The sequence below is a fragment of the Protopterus annectens genome, chromosome 16.part0 (genome assembly GCF_019279795.1).
Source record: "Protopterus annectens isolate FY-2018-M chromosome 16.part0, PAN1.0, whole genome shotgun sequence".
In the NCBI taxonomy this organism is placed as follows: Eukaryota; Metazoa; Chordata; order Ceratodontiformes; family Protopteridae; genus Protopterus; species Protopterus annectens.
In genome coordinates, this window is record NC_056750.1 from 482,545,288 (window position 1) to 482,570,442 (window position 25,155).

Genomic DNA, 25,155 nt, shown 5'->3' on the forward strand with positions numbered 1-25,155 from the left:
GTCCTCACCTAGGCTGCCATTTTCATAAATTTCACAAAGAAGAACAAACAGCAGACAAGGCTGAAGTGGTTAGACCACTGCGTTCATATTTTCTTTTTTTAATTTTTAGGTTCATATGCAAGTACTAGCTGCTCTTGTAGGCCAGTTTAGGCTTAGCCAATTCTGTGCTTAAATTAACCTATCACATTTGGCTAGAGGTTGGACTTACTCATCCCATGATTGGTAATTATATATTACCCCTAACGAGAATAACTGGGATCATACCAAAGATAATTTGAGGGAAACCATGCATGGGATAAAGCTTTTAAGAGCTCATCTGTCCATCAGTAGTAAAGGGGGCAGTCCTGGGGTAAATTTTCTGTTTCCCATCCATATATCCAAGTTGCACTTGGATGAACTTTATTTTATATGGATGGGGAGTCTGTTCCAGAGCAGTGGTATCCTCTGCAAGATGTACCTGTCCCTCCAAATCATTCTGTTGATGTTGCAGAAAAGGTTTGGATCCATATACACAGTATTCCTGATGCCATTTGACTTGCTGATGTGTGAAAATCCATCAATACTGGGTTGGAGGATGCCTTGTAAGCCAGACATGTCAACTTTTAGCAGTCTGCAGGATACAGAGTGTAGTGACAGGGCTTTGATTCAGTCATTGCAGGACATGTTTATTAAACCCAACTTTTCTGAAAAGAGCAACATGGATACACATCAGTAATGGTCAATAAAATAAACAATAACATTTTCATCATCATTTTCACACAGCATAGGGACATACGTTTTAAAACTTTTCATCAATTCCAACATTACATACATTTTTCAATTCCTGCCTTCCCTTAATTCACTCCTCCTCCTGAACATATGCATCATTCCCACCAATTCCTTCTATTTCTAAATTGCTACTTCCCTTTTCTAAAGATCACAACTCCATTTCTTTTATCTCCTTCACAATATTTAATACTTCAGTTAACATATTCAATACTTGCCTGAAATCTTGCATGAAAATGATCTCCACTGATTTCTATTTTCTAGTAATTGCTTTTCTGGCACTCAATAGTATTGAATTTAGTAAGGCCTTACTATGTTTACAGAATTCAGATCCTATGTGGCGGCATAAAAGAATCATTTCCCTAGTTACAGTCATTTCCTTCCTCAACATTTCTGACAAAGTGCTCGGTAGGGAAATTTAAAATCTGCCAACTTGTTAATTCCCAAAAATATGTTCCCAATTGCCTTTCTCTTTGCTCTAATCACACCTCTAGCATTTGCCATCTACAAGAGGAAACATTATTTGCAGTCTGCTTGGAGTAAATAAATACCTATGCAAACACCCCCATGCAAAAATACTAAGCCTTTTGGATTGTGTTGCATACTTGGAACCTACACATATGTCCCCCCACTGTTCCTTGGTAAAATGCCTTTCTAATCTCTCCCAAATCTTCTTTAATATCTTCCGAGTGATTCTTACAGTTATCAAGCAGCATTTTACATACCCTAGTAATGAACTCTGTTTTAACAGCAACTTATGTTCTCCCTCTCTTTCTCTTACAAATGCAGCCGATTCCTAGAGTGACCTCATGAACAGCCACTCCCTATATGCAGTTTACAGTACAAAAGTAGAAACTGAAGTAGGTGGCCAGGTCTCTACTACACAAGACACACACAGGCACTCATCTACAGAAAATATATAATCCCCAACCCACCTAGTGCATTTATTGGGTTCTAGATTAAACTAAACACTCAACTAGTCTTTCATTTAGCACTTCTCTATAACTCTCTTTTTGTCTACACACTATTGATCTCTCACATGGGAGATAGCTGCAGTCCAAACTTCTGCATGGCCTCAGCTTCACTACTACCTCTCATTCCCAAGTTAATTGTTCCCAATACCTTGGTTCCTTTGTTAACATTCTCCCATAAATTCCAGCCCCATCCTGCCCGTTTTCTATACCTTTACTTGCAGTCATCCCTATTGGTAAAATCTTCTTTCTCCATTCTTGTGTTGGGTTACTTTATACAATACTTTCTGCTACCTTATAAATACAATAAGCTATACAGTTGTTATTCTTCTTGATGACCAGCATTCAAAGTCCCACTCTTTCTTTATCTCTTGAACTCTCCCTACCCATTCCATCATGTCTTTCCACTATAATTTATAATCTTCCACTTGAGCTATGTATTTGAGCCTTAACTGCTAATCCTAAATCCTAAACAATCTTGTTCTAAGGGAAGAATCAATTTATCCCATTTTCGTGCACTCTTCCCATCACAAGTAAGTTCCTTCAACACTATTCTCATCCATAAATTGTCTGATTGAAAAAAATTTGCCTGACCTATATATGAAAACTAGAGAGACTTAAAAACATCTTCGCTGCTTGCCCCTTGTTATTCATATCCATAACATCAAGCTTTCAGTTTCTGTTTTTGTATTATCATTTGTTTCGTCTCTTCCCAAACATCCTTAGCTGTCATAATAGAATCCTTTTTAATTCATACACCTAAATATTTAATATTATTATGCCTCCATAAATATGGGTACTGCTGAACCAATCCGTATGCGTACAAAATTTACTGCTATAGCCTTTGTCGTATATTCATTTATTTTGACATGCCAAAGAAACTTAAAACTGTCCCAAATGATGCACAACACTAAAAAGTGTGATTCTGGATTTGCAAAGTACAAAGTAAAATAATCTGCAAAGAAGGATATTTTTTCCTGTTTACTATACTAGTTGTATCTTTGAACTTGTGAGTTCTTTGTTTTCTTTACTAATGATTCTAAACACAAAGCAAATAAAGGTGGATGAGAACATTCCTGCCTGGTTCCTATGTTCAAACACAGCCTGTTAGACAGAAATCCTCCCACCCTTCATATACCTTTCCTCATTAACTCTATAAACCGATCAGGGAACAACATTACCCTACCCATAAAATCCCAGCTATGACATGCTTTTCTCTGCATCAAGACCCACAATCAAGAGCAGTGATTTCTTATACTCTGCTTCCTTCTGGATCATCACTGATCCATTACTACTGTCAAATGTTTATCTATCCCCCACAAAAGCACATTGATCTATATACACCACTTTTGGCAGCACTTTTGCCATTCCTTTAACTAGTATATACAAACACTTACAAATCATGCTTTCAAATTCAAAGGGTCAATATATGACGCTGGATGTGAAGGGTCTTTACCCTCTTTGGGTAATACAGCCTCCACCATTTTCTTTCAAGATGCCAGCACTGTGCCCTCTTTTGAAATATGTTTAAACAAAATCTTCCACATCTTTGACACTTTCTTCCCTTCTATCTTACCAACTTCAACAGGAACACCATTTGTCATTCTGACTGATTAAACATTATTTTTATTTCATCCCTTCTGTCTTAGCTATTCATTCTAAAGTCTCATCATCCTATAACCCTGGCAAAGATAATATTTTCTATAAATATTTCTATTTGTGCTTGTCTTGACTTCTCCATTACTCTGCTTTATTCAGATTTTCAAATAATTTCCCAAATACCTCTAAGATGTCTACAGGATCTTGAGTTGTTATAGGCTCCCTAAATTTGGCAACAACCCTTTCTGCTTTCAGCTGCTCAAGTCATTCTGCTAAGAATTTTGTGCTCTGGATTCATTGAAAAAATACTTAACAGCAATCTTTCTAAATTCATGCATATTGCCCAAATACTTCTTTACTTTTTTTTTAGTATTCAGCAACTGCTCTTCCTCTTGTTCTGTGAGATTTCCCCTCTTCTGCAATCCTTTAACCTTTGTCACCCCTTCTAAATAATTACCGTTACTTCCTTCTCATACATCTCTCCCTTATTTTTATTACATTTTAAATTCCATTTCATTTTATCCTAACCGTTATCTATCTCTCTGGAAGAAATCCCTCTCCCTATTATATCGAGTCATTTCCACTGCCCATTTCTTAAATTCTTCTTTTTTAACAAATGGGTAGGAAAGTACCAGTCTCTCATTGTTGCTTTTTTTTTCCCTCCAAATAGTTTCATAAGTTTCTTAAGAAATCTACCCTTATGTTATATTTTCCCTTTTAGGTCATCCAACACATCCTCACTATTACAAACAACGCTCCAGTCTTAACTATTAACATTCTCTGCTGAAAGCAAGTAATTTCTCCCACAATTATCTTAAGCTCCATAACAACAGATTTTGGTGGAATACACACACATGCCAATGTAAACATCCTTCCCTGCAAGTAACCCATCATTACCACAAATCTACCACTGCCATTTTCCTTTCACTTTCTGTCACCACTGAAGCCTTACTGTAATCATTACTGTAACTCACCCTTTTGTTTCCGATACTTTGCTCGAATGCCCATTCTGAAATCCTTTATTTGCCAAAGTCATATTTCTCATTTCTATTGAAATGTCTACTGTAGCTTTGCTATTTGCACCCTACAATTCTTAACATAATTCAGTACTCTTTGCTTTTGACCTGCAATAATAATATATCCTGTGCTAAAACTGTCACTTAGATAAAAAGCTGTTATTTTCACATATTCTGCAGGACAGTGCTTTCGATTTTGTTTCTACCTTGCAACTTACATGCACACAATACTGGTTTCAGGCTGATCTTGTATGCAAAGTTGCTGCTTTTCATCTCTGTTTGAACCCATGTCACATTTTCATAGACTTTACCTTAAAAATGGCACTCAAGAAACAAGATATTAAATACATTTTCAACCCCAAGCCCTTTTAAATCACAGTAAAAACACAAAACTAAGTGCACGTTCCAAAAAGGAAAGTTACCCCTTCATACAGGAGCAGTTGCCCCTAACAGACAGCTACACCCACAGTCTTTAGCTATTTTCAAGCAAGGTTTAAGCATGCTAGAGCCTGTGTTCCCTACTGCACAGACACCGTCTGTCCTTGTCCTGTCTCCATTTTTCTCCCAGGTGTGAAAAATATCTTGCATGCTCTTTTAGCCTCAAGAAAAAGTGCACTAGCTACACTGACACAAATGAACTAAGTACAGAGACTACTGGTGATTTAACTACTTGTAGAAGTGTCAAATTCACTTAGTGTCAATCATCATTTATTTGCACTGATTCCCTTTAAATACTAATTATGAAGTTTCTCATACAAATAACTCAGAGCACATTGTTCAGTCATTTAAACTGACAGCACCCGTAGCCTCAGTCTCTGATTGCAGGCATTTGCTGATGGTAAAAACAAAACTGCTAATAGTTTTACAAATGCAAGAAGCACTTCTTTTCAAATGTTAAAAAAATAAATTTTTTCCTACTTTCTAATCTGTTTGCCTTTTTTTTTCTCGTCTGAAGCATAAACAAAGAACATCTATAACTTTAACCATAGAGAAATAGGGCAAATTATATTCTAATGCATATATATGATCAATACACTTTTACAGCCCCCACAACTCAAAATCACATTATATTGCTTACATCTAGCTTTTATCTTATTACAGTATAAACTCTGAATAAAATACAGTCAAGAAAAAGTTTTTTCTTACTTTAATATCACAATCATAAACAGACGTCACTGATGACACTTCCCCACCTTACATTTAAAATACATCTGCATACTACACAGAACTACTTTTCAAGAGGTACATTGCAAGTTAAATTACAATTTATCGTACACACATTACTAAGAACAAATATGTTTTGTTTTTACATACAGTTACATTTTCATTTCCTTCACTGCTCTTCTAAACAGTAATAACAAAGAAGGAATTATGCTTTGGAGTCCTCCCACCACTTTAACACAGTCAACAATTTTCCAGACTTTTCAGGCACTACTTCTACAGACACACAGTTCTCATATCCAGACTGTTTCTAATGGAAATTACACCTTTACTATTCTTCCATTTATTTCCTATTTACCTCATTACTGGTCTTACTCATCATATCAATGACCCAACACTGGTCGCTGGTTCAAGTCCAGAGGGCTCCTAATTTTTCAGTCAACTCCTGGACTTTCTTCTGCTTCTAATTTTCCTTTGGAACAAGAGAAAATGCTACACTGGCAAGATTTTTCCATGGGTTTTGTTAATGTCAGAATGAGATGCACAGCCCCCTTAAGCTTGCTGGCTCACTATTTGCTGCATAACCTTTACTTCCTTTTTAGCCTGTTCTGCATATAAAAATGTTTTTGATTCACCCAAAAAAAACAAAAAAAAAAAAAAACAGTCTGAAGGCAGCTGATTATAGCAACTTGAATCTCGTATCTGCCTTTCAACAACTGCTGACTGCAGGGATAAATAAACTTGTTTTGCTTATGCCTGGTGTGCACAGTTGTTTCAATTTCTACAAACACTCTGGTGTTCAATTGTTCTTACTTTTCCATTCTTTCAGCTGCTATAACTATGTCCTTACAAATATAGGTCTTGTCTGCTTTCTCATATCCAGATTTGGAGCATAAACCCAATCTGGCCCTTTCAATTAACAAAACCTGCACTGCAGTACCAGACCAGTTACTTATTTGTACTTTCATAAAATGAATGTAATCTATTCCTTCCAGTTTCTCTGGTATTACAGAAAACATCAGGTTTTCCCTGTGTTCTCAGTCTTCCAACTGTACTTTTTTTTAAACAGTTCTTCTTGATAAGCCTCGCATTTAGCCAGTCTACTTTACTTTAGCCCTTGATTTCTGCAGTTTGTGTCAGCTCATTTGAACAGCTACTTTTAAAGCTCCCTTTATTCTTTTCAGCCTTTTGGTATTTTATGTTGTGTACTCCTGCAGTGTCTCACTTATTTTAAATACCTCTGAAAGCATTTGATTTATTTTTCCCTCTAAGTTAATGGAAGCCATCTGCTGTACCAAAGCAGAAATCTAAACTGCTTTTTGTTGAACAGTTGTAAGGCTTTTCACCACCACAGTTATTTTCCTTATCATTTTCTAGTTAATTTTCTCATATTTTTTTCAGATTTCTTCAGATTTCTTCTTTGTTGACATTGAAGCAGTGCAGTAACTAACCAGTAACTGAATTTTATCCAAATTAATTTTTACTGGCTTTTTAATACCACTTTAATATTTCACACTGGAAGAACTCCAATCAACCTGCTTTGCAGCGTGCAGCCATCCTGAAATTTTGGGGCTTACGAAGTCCTTGCCCACCTTACTCACTGTGTGCTAACCCTAACTCTACATACTATGTTACTAAAAACCCTTTCACTGACAGTATTACTACCAAGACAACACTTGATCCGAGCTTTGTAGTTGGAGTTTACAGACATAGGGATATTGTTGTAGGAAAGTATTCAATGTTTTGTGATTCATTCTCAAGAGTCATGTTTTGCGATTCTCTCTCGAGTTTTCCACCTTTATGACTTAATCCTCTGGAAATCTGTCAAGAGGGTATGTAGTTCTTGACAACTGTGTAAATGTCACAACAGTTTCCAACAGGCCTGAATGCATGTTAGCCATAAAACCTGAGTATGGAGGGAGTGCTATCTTTACCTAAAATCGAGTCTCAGTAACTACACAAATGTGTATGTCTTTAAGTTGCAGAAGAGCCTCACGATTTGACAATTTGTTAAGACATCTGACAATGAGAAGTGCCACCCAGATATGATCCAATTTAGGGAAGGAAATAGTCATGCTGATATCTGCTAATGTTGGAATGTCCATTAGCCCAGATGAAACCTAAACAAGGCACCATCAGGAGAGATAGGGCTTTAACTAGTATGGAATGGGAGATGCAAGCAATACTTAAGGAAGCAAGTTTGACAGCTGAAATCCCATGATTACAACAACAACAACTAAGCCAACTGCTGAAGTCAATCATCTTTTCTTTGCATTTAAGTACCATTTTGGGTGAAGGAAGGACTCCACTCAAGACCAGTGTTGTCTTGCCTGCATTGGACAAATGAATGCTAAGCTACAACACATCTCACTACATATGACCCACAGGACTATACACCTCAAGTGTTTAACATCCATAAAGACTACCAATAGGTTGTAATCATATCTGTCTAGTGAGAATATGCCTTCATAATGTCAGTGAGAAGTTTCACAGACTTGCTTATTAGTTTTAAATCTTTTTGTGATGGCCAGGAGCTTTTATCTTTTTATTACAGTTTGTTAATATGGTAGCTCCCATATATGGGTTTAATTCTGAATTCTGCCACTGTGCTTATACTGGGCTGGTAAAGATGCCTCAGTGCAACTGTCTTGACTGCAGTGCACTCAAACAGGGAAGTACAAATTCAGAACACTATACAGCAACCTCAGCTACAAGGTTTGTGGAGGAACAATACCATTTCAATTGTCAATAAAATCACTAAAACGTAAACTGATGTTGGGAGTAATTCCTGAGGGTAGAGAAATTATTACAAGAGCCACAAGCAGGTTTTCAAAGAGAAGATCACAGCAAGATGGTCAAATTTGATACGGAAGGAGGTAATAAGTGAGGTGGTACAGTTGTCAGACTTCTTGATCTTTTCCTCTCAAATATTTCTCCCAACTCTGGAGGGTAGGGGAACAATTCTGTGAAGTGCATACACATTTACAAATTCCAGAAATCTTTGGGCATGACTGTTGTTGTTAGTAAATCTTCTAAAGTTTGTGTGTGAATAGCTGAAGTCACCCATAAGAAAGGTATTTGGTTTGACTTTCAACTTTTGTGATCTTTAATTGGTTATAATGTGATAATTTTATTGAGTTTAACTAAGACTTCAACCAGTAAAAAGATTTCTACAATGCAAAATGTGGTGAGGAACAAAAGAATTACAAATAAGTATATATAGTCCCCAACAGCTGCTGGTGGATTGGAATGCAAGATGCACATTGTATCCTAGAATACACGGAGTGCCTATCATAACAATGGAACCATGTTTCTGTAATTACAGAGATAATGATTATCTTCGAAGAGAAAGAAGGCCTCACATTCAGAGATCCTCACATTCAGAGATTTTGCTGATTAGACTTCTGGCATTCAGCAGTGCTATCTTGATATTATCCAGATTGGAGTTTACTATGTTGGCATATCTATCAGGTGTACTATGCCTAAAAAAGACATTATGAGGAGTAGCAAAATATTTAGCTAGTATGCAAAACATAAAGGGTGAAAAGATGCAGGCCATCCCTGACAAAGCAGGTTGATTCTTTAACCATGACATCTCATGCAGGTGCAAAATGGGTCCCTATGGAATGACACCAAGTTATGAGCCAATTACTGAGCCCAAATATTTTATTCTTGAATTAACTCATTACAACTGAGCACACCTCCAGGTGTTTCTGCAGTTACCTCCTACTGCACCTCTAGGCATCAAAAACTGCTTGTTCATATTTGCATTAATAATTCCAAAACCATGCTACATAAAAGGTATCTGAATATTTCATCTTCAAGCATATTTGACCTCTGTCAATGAGTATCTGTAGAACTGATAGGTGATAAAATCATTTCAACAGCTCAAGCCACACCCACTAGGAGTTAAAGATATACACTCAAAAGAGCTGCACTGGAGGGAATGAGTTAAGGCATCATTCTTGGTGATGATAGAATGCTTCAACACCAGTGCTTTGTCATGTTCGAATACGCAAGCAAAGAGCTTAATGTTGTCCCTCTGCACCCCACCTCAGTGTGGAAGGCCAAGATCATTTACCCCTGCATGTGTAACTACAAGGTTGCAACTATATCTGAGGCAGTGCAGGGTCCTCAGGATCCTAGAAACACCTCTAACCTTAGCCACTCTGGCAAGTCTTTTGTCTGTACATCTTACAATGGGGTCCACAATGACGAACATTTTCCTGGGATGTGCTGCTGGCATATGGAACCTTAAATTTACAGGCTTGCAGTACAGCTAATTCCCAGTAACAGCACTGCAAAGTATGTGTGTGGTATTAGCATTTGTGCTATGTGATTGGGAAAATGAAGAAGGTTGCCTAGGTGGGCTGGGAGGCTTAGACAAGAGTTTCTAAGTAACGTTTTGGTTATGTGGTACTATTTACTGATAGGGGATGGGATGGAGAGACAAGATAAACAGGTATACCTCTTGCAAGTTGAGCCAGCATGCATTAGAAGTGGGTTGTCATAAACATGAGGCAGTTGCTACACTGCCTCAGGAAATTAAGTGTTAGCAGGTTGCTTAAGGAAGAGGATAGACTGTTTGTAGGCTTCTGAGCCCCCAAGCCCTTCTGTGTTGGAGGGAAGCCTTCTAGCTTAGTTTTTTTTCTTATAACTAGCCAGTTTTCTAGTTTCAGCACTCAAATCTGTTTCTTTGAACTCAGCACTTGTTCAGAACTCATCGTAAGCACTACATAAGCTGCAAATTACTACATCACTCAATTTTCCTCACTTGTCTAGTGGAAAGCAGTTTTTAGTAAATAAATAAGCACTTATCCAGGCATGTCTAAGGGTCAGCTCCCAGTGATTTCTCCTGTCTACCTGATGAATCTGGGCATCTTGGGGCAATGCAGCAATTGCCTCATGTACACAGACAACCCTCTCCTCCTACCACCCAACACTACAACCTGTGAGAGATGCACTTATATAGCCAAACTGGAAGCAAAGCTCTCTTCACCAAAGACTGGACTAGACAGTCAAGAGGAGAAGGTAAACACTTGCACCACACCACACTCATCACATAGTCCCTCAAAACCTACACCACCAAAACACATACATAGAAACACAAAACACACACCTACATTCGTGGAGGCTCTCAATAAAAACCAGCCCAAGCATCAGGGACATCCAAAGCATAAACGCAAGCAAACTCCACCCCCCAACACAACCCAAATGACACACAGCCCACAAACTCAGTGTGCCACTCAACCACAGCCCATAAGGCATAACAACGCACCCAACACTCTAGTCATAGGTGACTCTATAGTCAGGCACACTGATGTTCCACTCACTAGACTAAACAAGGAGAAAGTTACTGTCAGCTGCCTGTCAGGTGCCAGGATCCGCCACATAACGCATGCACTCAGGTCACTCCACAATAAGTACAAATATGACACTGTCATTGTCCATGTTGGTGTGAATGACCTGAGACGTACCTCCCTGGACTACATGAAAAGAGACATGGAGGAGCTCTCCGATCTTGTATCCCAGGCAGGTATGACCCTAACCCTGAGTACCATCCTGTCATCACCCAGAATGATACCACAGTACAAGGACAAAATGATTGACTTCAACAATTGGCTAAGCTTCTAGTGTCATTCTAAGGGGATCCAGTATTTGTCTGCCTGGGACGACATGATCGACAGTCCACGATGCTTTGCCAGAGATGACCTGCACCTGTCGCCCTTAGGATTCCGGATACTGGCTAAGGCTCTTGCCACCCATATAGTGCCTTTTTTTAGGCAAGGTTCAAATGACAAATTCACCATCGTAACAGGTACAAGCAAGCAAAATCTGAGGGTAATGCTACTCAATGCTAGAAGTCTAAACCTCAAAATGCACTCACTCGAGGCACTCCTTAAAATGGAGAACAGTGACATCTGTGCAGTGACAGAGACCTGGTTCAAAGCTCCAGAGAGCACCCCTGAATTACCAGGCTTCAATTTATACCACACCTTTCAGCCACCTAACCCAGAAAGAAGCACTAAAGAAGGAGGCGTGTCCATATTCATTAAGGATATCCACACTTTCAGGCTAGTTGCACAGCATAATGCATCCGAGATTATCCAAGTGCAACTAACTCTGGGCAAGACCACAATCCAAATTGTAGCTTGCTACAGACCCCTCACCATGCCCCAGAAGTCACACTCCTCATTTCTTGATACACTGGAAAGTATTAGGGCACAACCCAACACCCTAATAATGGGCGATTTCAACTACCCCACCATTAACTGGGAAAACTACTCATGTACCAACTCTTTTGCTCAACGTTTTCTAGAATTCATAAATTTCAATGCCTTGGATCGACTTATTCACACCCCCACCAGGGGCAGCAATATCCTAGACCTGGTCATTACCAACATGGGAAACCGGTGTTCCACACCAGAGGTCAATTCCTCGTTGGTCAGATCTGACCACAAGCTAATCAGCCTAAACATCCACATCCCACCCCCAGCCCCAATTAGGGAAACCATCGTAAAAAACTTCTCAAAAGCCAACTTCACACTTCTTAAGACAGAAGTGGCAAACTTCATGACACCCATGCAGACGGACAATAGAGGTATGACTGCCGAATCCTACACAAATGCACTTAATAAGCACTTACACGAGTTCATGGATCATGCTATCCCTAATAGAACCAAGATGTTATCCTACAAAAAAAGGAAGCCAATCTGGTGGTCCTCTGCCATAAACAAACTCTACAACAGAAGAAAGAAACTGCTGCAAAAAAGAGTAAAATCCCATGACTGGAGGAACTCCCTGGTCAACCTCAGTAAGAAGCTGAGATCCCTCATAAAATTCTCCAAAGCTAGTTACGAAAACAAAATTGCCACTGACTCTAAAGACAACCACAAAGCATTCTACAGCTATGTCAAGAATCTAAATGGGAACACACAGATCTGCTCTGAGTTACAGCATAATGGCACTAAATATACAGAACCAACTGATATTGCCAACATCCTAGCAGATAGGTTCAGTGCTAACTTTACACCCCTCTCACCCCCTAGAGGGCCCATCTCTATAGCGGAAGAATGCAAAGTTCCTATAATCACGGCTGCACAGGTAAAAAAACACACTCTCCAAAGCCAAGAACACAGCATCCATGGGACCTGACAATATCCCAGGCTGCGTTCTACACGAACTACAGAATGAACTGGCACCCTACCTAAGTACCATGTTCAATCATAGCCTCACCTCAGGCTTTGTACCCACTGAATGGCGCACCACAACAGTTATCCCACTCCACAAAGGGGGAGCCAAGACGGACCCCGGGAATTACCGCCCCATTAGCCTGACGAGCCTGGTCTGCAAGGCCATGGAATGTATCATCGTGGAACTCATAAACAAAGACATTGGTAATCTCCAAACTCTGGACCCTACTCAGTTTGGATTTGTAAAAGGCAGATCATGTCTCCTAAACCTGATTGACTTCTTTGAAGCAGTCACCAAAGCCATAGATGAGGGTAAAATGGTTCACATAGCTTATTTAGATCTCGCCAAGGCTTTTGACACCATCCCCCACTCCGGAATTATAAATAACCTCACTAAACTAGGTATAAATCCCTATGTCACAAGATGGGTTGCCAACTGGCTCACGGACAGAACCCACACTGTGAAAGTAGCGGATTCCAAATCCGACATCAGACCAGTGACAAGTGGAGTACCACAGGTTTCAGTCCTGGGTCCTCTCCTGTTTGGTATCTACTTCTCTGAAGTGCAGGCCAACACAGAAGGTCTTTGGCTGACAAAGTTTGCAGATGACTGCAAACTAGGAGCCATAATCGAAACTCCTAACGATGTGGACAAACTACAAAAGGGCCTCACTGAGACACCTGGTGTCAAAGCCATGGCCTGAAGCTCAATGCCAAAAAGTGTATTGTCATCCCCTTTAGTAAAAACTCTGTACCCATGAGCTACCACATAGTTGGTAGTCTACTTAATGCCGAAAATGTGATAAGAGACCTTGGGACACAGGTGGACAGTAGTCTCTCCTTTGATAATCACATTGCCACAGTGGTCAGGAAATCCTTCTACGTGGCTCATCTCATCACAAAAGGATTCTCATCCAGAAAAAAAGAGGTCATTGTTCCCCTCTACTCATCACTCATTAGACCCATTAAAGAGTACAACGCCCCTTTTGGTATGTACCTCACAAAACATCCACAACAACTGGAAAGGCTGCAGAAATACCTCACAAAGAGGATTACCAGCCTCAAACAGATGCCCTACACAGACAGTCTCAAAAAACTATAGCTTTCCATCGCATATTGCCTATTCAGGGGCGATCTCTGCCTAACATACAAAGCTATGTCAAACCCAGAGTTGTTGGACATGCTCCACTTAAAGAAATCCCAATCCCTCCGAGCTACACGCTCTAGGGACCTTAACCTTGTCACCACAATAAACAGAACATGCTGGAGGGATAGATTCCTGTCCCAGAGACTTCCCATACTCTGGAACAGACGACCTAGCTATGTCAAACAGAGCTCCTCATTAGCACTCTTCAAGAAAAATCTTGATGACTGGATAGGAAATGGGAAATTCACCCCAGGGATCACTTCTGTGGCTCTGCTCGACAGGGGCACAGGAAAATAATTTTCTTGGGTGGCGAAAGTCAGAGTACATTTTTTGGCTAGGCTTGTATGGGCCCTAGGGCCAATAGCCTAGTACCTACCTATGAACCTATGATAAAGCAGTTGTGAGACTCCATAGTGACAGGTGGAGTTTTTTTTTTTTTTTGACAGAGGGCACTCTACTCATTCTCTAAAGAACACAAAGGAAAGTTAATCAACTTCAAGTGAGTGCTTCTTCAAAAAGATATTTTTGTGCTTAATAATAATAAGAGCCAATGAAAGCAATGTAGATTTTTTTTCAAGTTAACATAAGGGATGGACAACTGGGGAGCCTCTGAATTTGAGAACACAACAGGAAAAGCATAGCAGGAAAGAGGTGGCACAGGAGAACACTTTTTACATTTCAGAGGTTTCATCCTCTGCCATTGCTACTTACCACTGGTAAAGTTAGCTTCCTCTATGAAGATCTATGGACAATCACTTGAAATATCAGTCCTCAAGCACAACTGACTGTGAGCTCAACATTCTTGAAGATAATCCACAATCATGAACAAAAGCGCTTGGTGGGGAAGGGGGAGGGGGAAGTCCCAGTCCCCTGGACCATCTATATGAGAGACAAATACCCCAAGCCACCCTACTCTAGTTCCAGAACAGTGAGAAAACTGTCTCCTCAATACAGCACACAGTAGTTTCATACAAACAGTAATGCCACAATAACTAATAATGCACAACGAAATCTACAAGGTAATGACAATACAGCAAAGTAGCATTTGTAAAATTACAAACCTACCAAATGGTCACGGACTACTTGAACACAAACCATCAAGTTCACACTTTGTATCTCAATCCACTGAAGACAGCTACAAGCACATGCCACTGACATTATGTTACATGTTATCTGAAGACAGTAGAAAACACCATTGTTAAAATTCTTACTAGGCTATGCTTAAAAAAATTGGAAAGTAGTTACAGGTAATGCAAATTTATCTAAAGTTCTTGGAGAAGGCCCCCATTTTGTTTACAAGAAAAATCAAAATTTTAAACATTTTGAAAATAATAACTTTAGGCCAACCCTTACTTCTGGTGAAACTGGGGGTATGTTTAAATGTTCAGGGTGCAGGGTATGCAGATTTATTTCTGAGGGTCCCTTTGTGTTCTTGGAAAATCTACAGTTTACTATACCCATCTCTGGAAAATTGAGCTGTAGTACAACATGGACAACATGCCTAAGTTTTTATGTTGGCATGTCCACCAGGAGTCTAAGGAAACTGGTATTAGAGCACCTGTATGCTATAAAAAATAGTAATAATGCCCTTTTTAAGCATTCTTTGACATGTTCTAACTAGAAGAAATTTACTTTTTCTATAGTAGAAGTTGTTAAGCGTGACCTTAGGGGAGGGGATTTTATAAATTATGTTGAACAAAGAGAGGCAGAATGGCATATTAAACTTCCTTCTTATTTATCCCCTAGTCTGAATGGTATGGTGAACATAAAATGTTTCTTAAAAAATAGGAAAATTACTAAAGTGAATATACAGGGATGAATGCCCTTGTGTTTTAAACTGTGTTATCTGTGTGGACACTGAGTTGTACATTTTTTTGTAGCATGCCTTTAAATGTTTTTATGTATTTAATTGACTGGTTAAGGAGATGATCTGATTGGTTAAAAGTTTTCTGAATGGTTTAAAAGTGATTTGGAAGTGTATTTTATCATTTCTGATGAAGTCTTTGGGACGAATAGCGAACATTAAATTTTAACTATGCTAAAAAAGAACTTTCTCAGTTTCTCCAGTGCTTTTCTTGGTGGATTTTGTGTTTTTTTTGTATATCACAAGAGCCGAATGTTTACCCACGGTGGTGGTGCTGCAGTAGCGTTGTCGCCTCACAGTAAGACGCTGTCCGGTTCGATTCTCAGCTAGAGCGTCTTCTGCGTGGAGACATGCGTGAATGGGCGTACCTTCGTTGAAGGTTGTGCGTCAGGGCTGGTAACTCGGCATGTAAAAATCAACTACCAATCATTAGCAGACCAGAGTTCCGCTGTGGCGACCCCTAAACGGGAAAAGCCGAAAGACACAACAACAAGAGCCGAATGTTTAAAACCTTCCACTACATCAAAACCAGATATAGTATAAAAGTGTTTACTGCCAGCTGTACTCAAATCATGTTATTTGAAGATACCTAAAAACACACAAACAATAAGGATATACTGATTACCTGAGAAAAAATGTATCCGATGATATTTTACATGTTCAAGACTAAGGCTTAAGGGAGGCAATAAATCCCAAATTCTTTGTGCCCAAGCATATCACTAACATCCCTGAAAGAACCTTGATATTTTTCAAGTCTCCATTCTTCCAGTAATAATGGTGTAGTTTTTTGCTAGTAGTTTTATATCTTTAACCTTCAAACCACGCATATTTCAAAATATATTATGGCCAGTGCAAGACATCCCAAATTTCTGATAGAGATACTTTAAAAACAGCAATATGTTTTCCACTGGGGGTTCTTTCAGAAAACAAACTACATAGCGGTTTAAAGCTCTAAGGAAAACACATTTCAAGATATGACCTAGCAGTGACTTTTCAGCACATAACACAGTGAATTTTAACTTTCTTCAAGAAGATAAAGTGATGGCTTGTCCTCTGCACTCAAGGAAGCTTGAAGCCATTTGTCTTTTGTGAAAAACCTTTCCATATAATGAGCAAGGCATCAAAAGGCTAGGTAGTTCAGCCTTAAGAGACAAGCTGAATGTAAGTAAACAAAGCAATGTAAGCAGTCAGGTACATTATTTTCTGTAACTTACAGTTCCAGTTGCACATGCGAACTTCTCAGAAATCACAAAAGGCACACCATCCATAGCTGAAAAATAAAAATATGAGAAACATGTTTTATTAGTAACTGTCTACTTTGAACTCATTTTGCAGAATCTAAAAGGTGCATCTCAAAAACTAAGCAAGTAAATATTTAAACACTGAACAAAAGCAAGCATATTTTTATACTCAAAACATGACAGATGCTAGCTACTTGCGTTAATACTTAAATGGTTTGAAAACAAGTACAACAAATAATAGCATTTATGACTACTCTGCTTCTCAGAAATGCAGCTTTGTACTTACTTAAATACAGTTTATTTATACCCATTACAAGATCAAAAAATATTAAAAAGAAGGAGAGTAGGCAAGTTGAGGATACAACAGAAATGGACAATTTTTCAAAAGTAAGCTATAACACAGTAAAAAATACAGAAAATCATGAGAGTACAAGTACCTTGGTAAGCACCAACATAAAATGACTATCACTTTTACACTGCTGAAGAGTACTTTGACCAACACTGTCTAATATTAACAGCATTAACAAGGCAGGCTGCTGACTTAGGGGTCTGATCACTCACATATGTCACTACAGACATGTATTACACAAAACTGCTAAAGGTAGGTTGGGGGTCATAGGTCTGTAGGCAAGTACTCTGCTAGCTGCAATTGCAAGCCATTTTAAGCCTAGCCAATTTCCTTTCTTGTGCTCGAAATAACATATCCTAGTTGGTTATAGAATTGTCTTACCTATCCCATGGTTGATAAGAATAACTGGGCTCATACCACAGATAATTTGTGGGGGACCATGCATGGGATAAAGAATTTAGGAGCTGCCTCTGTCCATTAGTAGTAGAGGGAGCAGTCCTGGGGTAAATTTTCTCTTCCCCCACCCACAGACCTAAGTTACGTTTGAAAATGGATAGGGATGAGCTTTGTTTTACGTGGATAGGGAGTCTGTTACATAGCAATGGTATCCTCTGCAAAACAGACCTGTCCCAAACCATTCTGCTGATACTGCAGAAGAGTGGGGGAATGGGGGACAGATTGACCACGAGCCTGTTCTAACCCTGGTAGAAAGTGCAGCTACTACTCCTGCCAGACTGATCCTAAGTGGTGAACTTGGGGTACTATCACTTACATGTTAAACTAAAGGCACTGGCAACTGACTGTGAAGGAGCATGTCTGTGTCAGAGACAAAGAGAAAGAGTGGTAGCATGCCTCTCCAATGATCACTATGTGACGCTGCAGGCAGGGCCTTGAATGATACAGAGACAGAGTGGAGCAGCCAGGCATGAATGGTGTTATTCACCCTCAATCTTAGTACTACTGCAGAAAAATCTGGAAGGTGAATGGTGGAGAACAGGAGGTGACAGAGAACCAGATGGTAGGGCTAAGCCAGGATAAGAAAACGCTTAAAGAAGCCGATTTAAAAAAATGTGATAGTTTGCTTCTTGGTCTAAACTCCGTTTAAAGATGAAAATCATAATTTAAATGCAATATGTAATCAGTAAATCACTTGATCAATACTGCAGATTAGGATTATGGATAAACTGCACTAAAGACGAAATGAGGACTAGAAAAGATATGGTTTCAATTTATATGATCTTCTTTCGGCTTTTCCCGGTTAGGGGTCTTATTTTGCTTCCTGTTAAGAAGCAATGCTAGCCAAAGATACTTTTTCCCCCCTAAAACTTTTAAAAACCTTAAATCAAAGCCTTAGTATTTTCTGGGTTTTATTTCCAGTGCTTCTGCTGTAACAAAGTGCTAATACACAATATGAAGCAGTATACAGCATATGAAAAAAAAAAAAAAAAGGATGTGCCAAAGACTCAGTAGTATAATTAGCATTCTCCCAAACAAACGAGCTTCAACAGAGCTGTAATTAAGCAGGCCTGTAATTAAGTATATGCCCTTTATCATAATGATCATGCTTAAAATGGCATGATGCATGGAACTGTGTTATTAATGCCGCAACCCCAGCACTGAAGCAAGCGTACATAGGAATCAGTGTGTCAGGACTGTCAGTGTTCTTTGTTTATAAAATACATTAAAAAACACTGATAGCTGATCATAAGACAATGAGCTCATTCAAATGCTCCTTTAACACTAGTGCACCTAAAGTCAATGGGTTTTAATATGGAATTTATTGTTTAAACAAATAAGAGACCTATAGGGATAAGACACTGTTGTCATAAACTGCATTCTCCTGTAGTAAACGAGAATCTGTTAAGTGTGACCAAAAAACAATAGCAGAAATAATGACATGTTTCTCAAAATCTGCTAAATGTACCTGCCTTCAAAGCAGTTCTCTCATGCATAAACAAGAAAGCAATACTAAATTTCATACTCATCCTTTAACTACAATAACAAAATATTTACTGACTGAAGCATAACCTGTTATTGTAGAACCTTAAAGATTTCATTTATCTGGCAGTACATTAAATTTAAGAGTTAAAGTACACGTGTTGAACAATGAACAAGGTGATCTGTTTAACAAGACTGTCAAAGGAACTCTTATTTGCATATGTACAGATTAACAACATCATGAACTAATTATATTATTAATTAGATAATATAATCCCCTTTACACATGGGCATTCCACATTTCCATTTGCATATATGCACAGTGCTCTGGCTGCAGTTACTTTTTAATATTGGATTGTCCAAATGAGTAGATGGAATGCTTTATATGACAGATGAGAAAATAAACTCTCTTACAAAATGGATAAAATGTTCTATAGCAGAGAAATGATTATTCTTATCAGACATAGACCTAAAATTTATATGAACTCTAGAAATATACTGGCAAATTGATGGACATTACAGTAGCTTTAATTCTACTAACACACTTGCAAAACGGAATGGAGAAAGCTGCTTTAAACAAAAAACTAAATTTTACGAAATCAAGTATAAATATTCCAGAATATATAAAGAAGCTCCATTGCAGCTGGCAGCAGCTAAGATGCAAAATGGTTGTTATTATTCATTGAGACTCTATAGCAACCTCATGCCACCCAAAGAGAGAGATTCCATACAAACCTTTATTAAATGACTAAATATTTTGCATAATTTTAGTGAGCATTTTGGGTATGTATACAATGTTTGCGTTTAATAACAGCATTATTAGATGCCGTCAGACTGTTTCCAAACAACTGTGTCTCCTTTACATCACTTGGATAAAGGACTACCAGCCTGCCACAAACTCCTAAGCTACACATAGCAGTAGTTAATTAGTAGGTAAGACTAGACTATCTGCTGAGTAGTAGTAGTGACAGCAGGCTTCACCTGATACAGAGGACCTAACCATTTTCAGAGAGTGGATTAGTGCAATCAAAAAACAAAGACCACCAGGGAAACAAGCAAGAAATCAGTGCTCCATACTGGTCTGAAATGTATGCAGGTTAAAAGAAATCTACTGCAAGCCACACAACCAGTCATGTGTATGCAGTGAAACCATCACTCTTTCATGTTGACAAGCTGGCATCTGGTCAGAGATACATGCCAGCCAAATAATAGATGCAGTCCTCAATTACCAATCAATCAATTTTCCTAGTGATTCTATGCTTCTTTTTTGAAAGTACCACACTCTATGACTTACTTTCAGCAAGGTTAATGAAATTACTTAACAATGCAACATTAAATGGTCACTTTTCAAAATTCTGTTGTGCAAACTGAAGAGGGTGATAATGCATTCTTAGCTTCTAAATGAGAATATATTAGCTAAATACTGCACAAAAGAGCAACGCAGGAATTTACAAGCACACAAATATCTGCTGGAATCCTGCATTTTAATACACATTTTATCAGGACAACTACAAATGAATATTTCCATTTATGTCAAATTTGCAGTCCAATAAAAAGGAGAGAGCCCCCCATTACGCGTACCCTCTGTGGTTAACTAGACATTGCCTCTTAATGACCTAGTGTTTTATATTTTTTTTTTTGGGGGGGGGGGGATTAGGGTTAGCTTTAATGCTGCTGATCTTTTACTCTTCCACCCATACAGCTGTGTGTGCCAGGAAACAGACTTCATGAAGAGGCTAAAGGGAGGGATTATTTACTTATGGAGAACAGACCTATTCCCATGAGGGTGACTGTTCAGTGGTGCTCTTGTGTATGGGCCTAGCTCACTTGTTCAGGGGATTGCTGAGCATCTGCCACTTCTATTATCTGTAGTGTACATGTCAATGGAAATTGCAACCCCTTCTGCTTGAAGGTGTCTAGTGGCAGCAAAACTCCAAACCATCCCATGAGGGAGGGCAGCCGGCATAGTCTACATAGTCTCAACTCCTCCTAACCTTGGACAGCATCCAGGACTTGGATCACTTTATCCCATTTGTACTTTTTCCCTGAGTGACCTCAGTAAAGAAAAATATTTCAAAACATTTAAAACCTTCCTATTCAAAACAGTGCAATGTGAATGCTTCCATAACACTGGTACTAACTAAACTCTGCATCTATTCAAATACACTGCCTCCCAGACTAAAGTCCATCCTCTCATTTTGTTGTCATTCCCCTTTCATCACTCTGCTATCCCTAATAGTTCTTTTCCTCTTCACTTTTCCTGATCTCTGAAATATTTGCTCTTTCTCTCTCCTTTCCCTCACTCGCACTCCTCTTGCATATCCTTCTCTTCCTCTTTCTACCTTCAGATCTATCCATTCTCCTATATTCCTGCCCCTCTTCATACATAACCTCAGTCTATGAACCAGGTTATAACAAATGCATGCCAGCTGCATTCAAACTCAGGAGTAAAGATATCAACTGCATGCCGATAAAGGTGGTAAGATCAGCGGGGAACCTCAGTGCTGGAGCTGATCCTATTTGGCATCTACTTCTTGGAGGTAAAGGCTAAGGTCAAGGGCCTTTGGCTGACTAAGCCTGCAGATGATTTCAAATTGGGAGCTAGCACAGATTCCTCCCATGATACAAATATCTTACAACAGGGTCTAACCCAGACAAATGACCAGTGCCAAAGTCATGGATAAAAACTCAATGACAAGAAATGCATGACAGCACATTTTGGGAAAACTGCCACGCAGGCTAATTACTACAATGACAATACAACCCTAAGAGTTAACCTGGTAACAGGGAACATATGTAGACAGTAATTTCGCCTTTGACCAACATGTGGCCAAGGCAGTAAGAAAATTATTCTAGGTGACTCAACTTATAAGTAAGGGCATGGCATCCAGGTCCAAAGAAGTCATAGTGCTAGTTTATTTGTCCCTCATCAGACCCACTATTGAGCATGGTTCTCTTTGGCATGTACCTGAGCAGACGTATGAAATAGCTGGGACAGCCAAAAAGATACTTACCAGGAGAATTCAGAGTACAAACACATTGTCTTATACAGACCTTAAAGCCCTATCACTATACTCAGTTCCCTACAGGTTAATGAAAAGCGATCTACATCTGGCATGAAAAGCATCTTCTGATCTAGTTTTGATGGACCTTTTGCACATCTCCAAAACAAACAGCATCAGAATCACTAGAGCGCCAAGATTTTAAATTTTGCTTGCGGTGTCAATAAGACATGTTGACTCGACAAGGTATGTGTCTCACTGGATCTCCATGCTCTAGAACAGGCTCCCATTCCATGTGAAGCAAAGTCCATTCCTAACCCTATTTAAGCATAACCTTTACCAATGGATGGGAAATCAGAAATTCACTCCGGGTCTCCCCCTCATGTCTCTGATAGACAGAGGGAGACAGTAATGCCCAAAGTAGCATTCTCATCAAACACACAACCTCTATAAACTTCCTGCTAACATACCCCCTCAATAAATGCCCATAATACATAGGGACACAACTGGGTTGGGTTACACAGCTAGGCTTACAAAGGTAATAATATAGTCTCGGGTAAAGGATGGGTTACTGAACCTCTATCTATTTTTATTGAGAAGAATCTACATCCACTCCCATCTAATTGTGAGACTGTGCTAACAGATTCTAAGGTCTTTCTTGAAACTCTTAAGATGAAATGGATGAATATAGATACCAACCATTGTTGTTTCTTGGGCAACAATGGATACAGAATCATTATTCACGGTGATTCCGAATTAATGGGGAATAGAGACCATGAGGGAACTGCTTCACAGTGTAGATTATAACAAGAACAAATGTGACCTCATTTGTGCTTTGTTGGATATAGTACTGACCAATACTGTTTTCTTATTTCAACAACAGAAATACTTACAGAAGGTTGGTGTGGCTATGGGCAAAGCTTGTGCGAACACCTACACCACCCTTTCCTTGGTTCAATGGGAATGCACACATGTGTTAACCAATAGTACATATGGCAGGTATATCGAGTGGTATGTCAGGTTTGTGGATGATATTTTTTTGCTGTGGAATGGTACAGAGGTAAAGCTAAATGCATTTTTTCAGTTACCTCAATAATACTACTCAATTTCTTAGATTTACCTCTCCTTATTCCATGACTGAAATTGACTTTCTTGACGTCAAAGTAAGAAAAGGTGAATTAAACCAGATTAGAACTAGTTTGTTTAGGAAACATGTTAAAAAAGACACGCTCCTACATAACACCAGTATGCACCCGAACCACACCAAGGTCAATATCATCAAATGCCAAGTATACAGGCTTATGAGACTGTTTAATGATGATGATGAACTACAAATAGCACTGGACCAACTTAAATCTGAGTTTTTAAACAGGGGCTATGATGCTAGAACTATAGATGCATGCATTTTAGATGGTTGGAGTAATAGGGCGGGTAGATGTATACCCTATTATGATACGCACACTACAACTCGAGCAAGCGGGCAAGTCAATGATCGCGATGAGGTAAGGCATATACATACAGACACAGATAACACACTTAGGATGCCACTCACTTTTGCAAGCAACATAAGTGTAGTATGTGATGTAGTAACAAAAAATTGGGTATTCTATCCACGACTGACAACCTACAGGGTATAATTGGTACTAAGCCAAGTTTCACTTTTAGGAACAAGTGAACATTGAGAAATGAACTATGTTATAGTAATGGCGCAACCAATACTGTCAGTAGATCAGATAGATTGGGCACATACATGTGTAGAAATTGTGAAGCATGTAAACACATACACAATGGCAGGACTTTTACACATTCCTCAAAGAAATTCAGTCATAGCAGTAATCTCTACACTGATTGTACCACATCAAACATGGTCTACTTCACCTACTGTGTAGTATGCTACAGCTTCTGCATAGGTAAGACCAACAGACGCCTGAAGGACAGGATCTTCGGACATTATAGGGATATTAGGAACTGCAAGGAGAATAGTGCGATTGCTATGCACAACATGAATACAGGACCTGATCATATTTTTAAATTTCTGGTTTTACAAATACTGTCTGAGAAATTAAAGTGGGGTAATTTATCTAATGATACAGAAGCTGCTGAGCAGAGATGGATTATTAGATTTAATGCAGACAAGCCCCCCAGGGTTGAATCAAATGGTGTCACTTGAACCTTTTTTAAAAGCTCAACCTTTGAAACATTGATTCTCTTGAATTCTTAGATTTTTAATATGTTATAATACATTTTCTATATATTTTTTACATTGTATTTTAGATTGTCTGATTATTTCTTTCTCTCTCTCTCTCTCTATATATATATATATATATATATATATATATGTATATATATATTAGCATTTTATATTTCATATAAAAAAAATTAATGTATGTATCTATATAAGCTGGATGCACTAGTATTGTATATATATATATATATATATATATATATATATATATATATATATATATGCATTTTTATACATATGTGTGTGTGTGTGTGTATATATATATATATATATATATATATATATATATATATAGATGTATAGTGTTGTCGCTAGGTTTATCAGTTTTTTTTATATATAGTTATACACCATACAAGGTTATATGCATTTCTTATTTATCTTAGCTATAATTCCTTTAGTGTATGGCCTTTTATTTGCATAACTGTGCTAATATGTACTGATGCACTAATTGTTATGTCCTTATTGGGTACAACTGAAATTTTGAAACATCACTTGACTAACCTCCAGTATTTAATGAATTATGGGATTTTTAACTGTTGTCTGATGAAGGGGTAGATCCCTGAAACTGTTTTGTAAGGATTTATTCTTTGTAACTTTGTTTTGATTTTTTCTTTATTTTTGTAGTGCTCTTACTTTTGTAGGCTTATAAAGGCCCTGGTGGTTG

At 38.5% G+C, this 25,155-nt stretch overlaps 1 protein-coding gene across 3 annotated transcripts in view; it reads right to left on the reverse strand.

Annotated features, from left to right (window-relative positions):
* Positions 1-25,155, reverse strand: part of MVB12B (multivesicular body subunit 12B) — a 1,443,639-nt gene that overhangs the window by 215,762 nt on the left and 1,202,722 nt on the right. For all 3 annotated transcript variants that reach the window (XM_044058226.1, XM_044058224.1, XM_044058227.1), the window contains one exon: positions 16,931-16,986. In XM_044058226.1, coding sequence (XP_043914161.1) covers positions 16,931-16,986 — 56 coding nt within the window. The remainder of the gene's footprint in view (positions 1-16,930; positions 16,987-25,155) is intronic.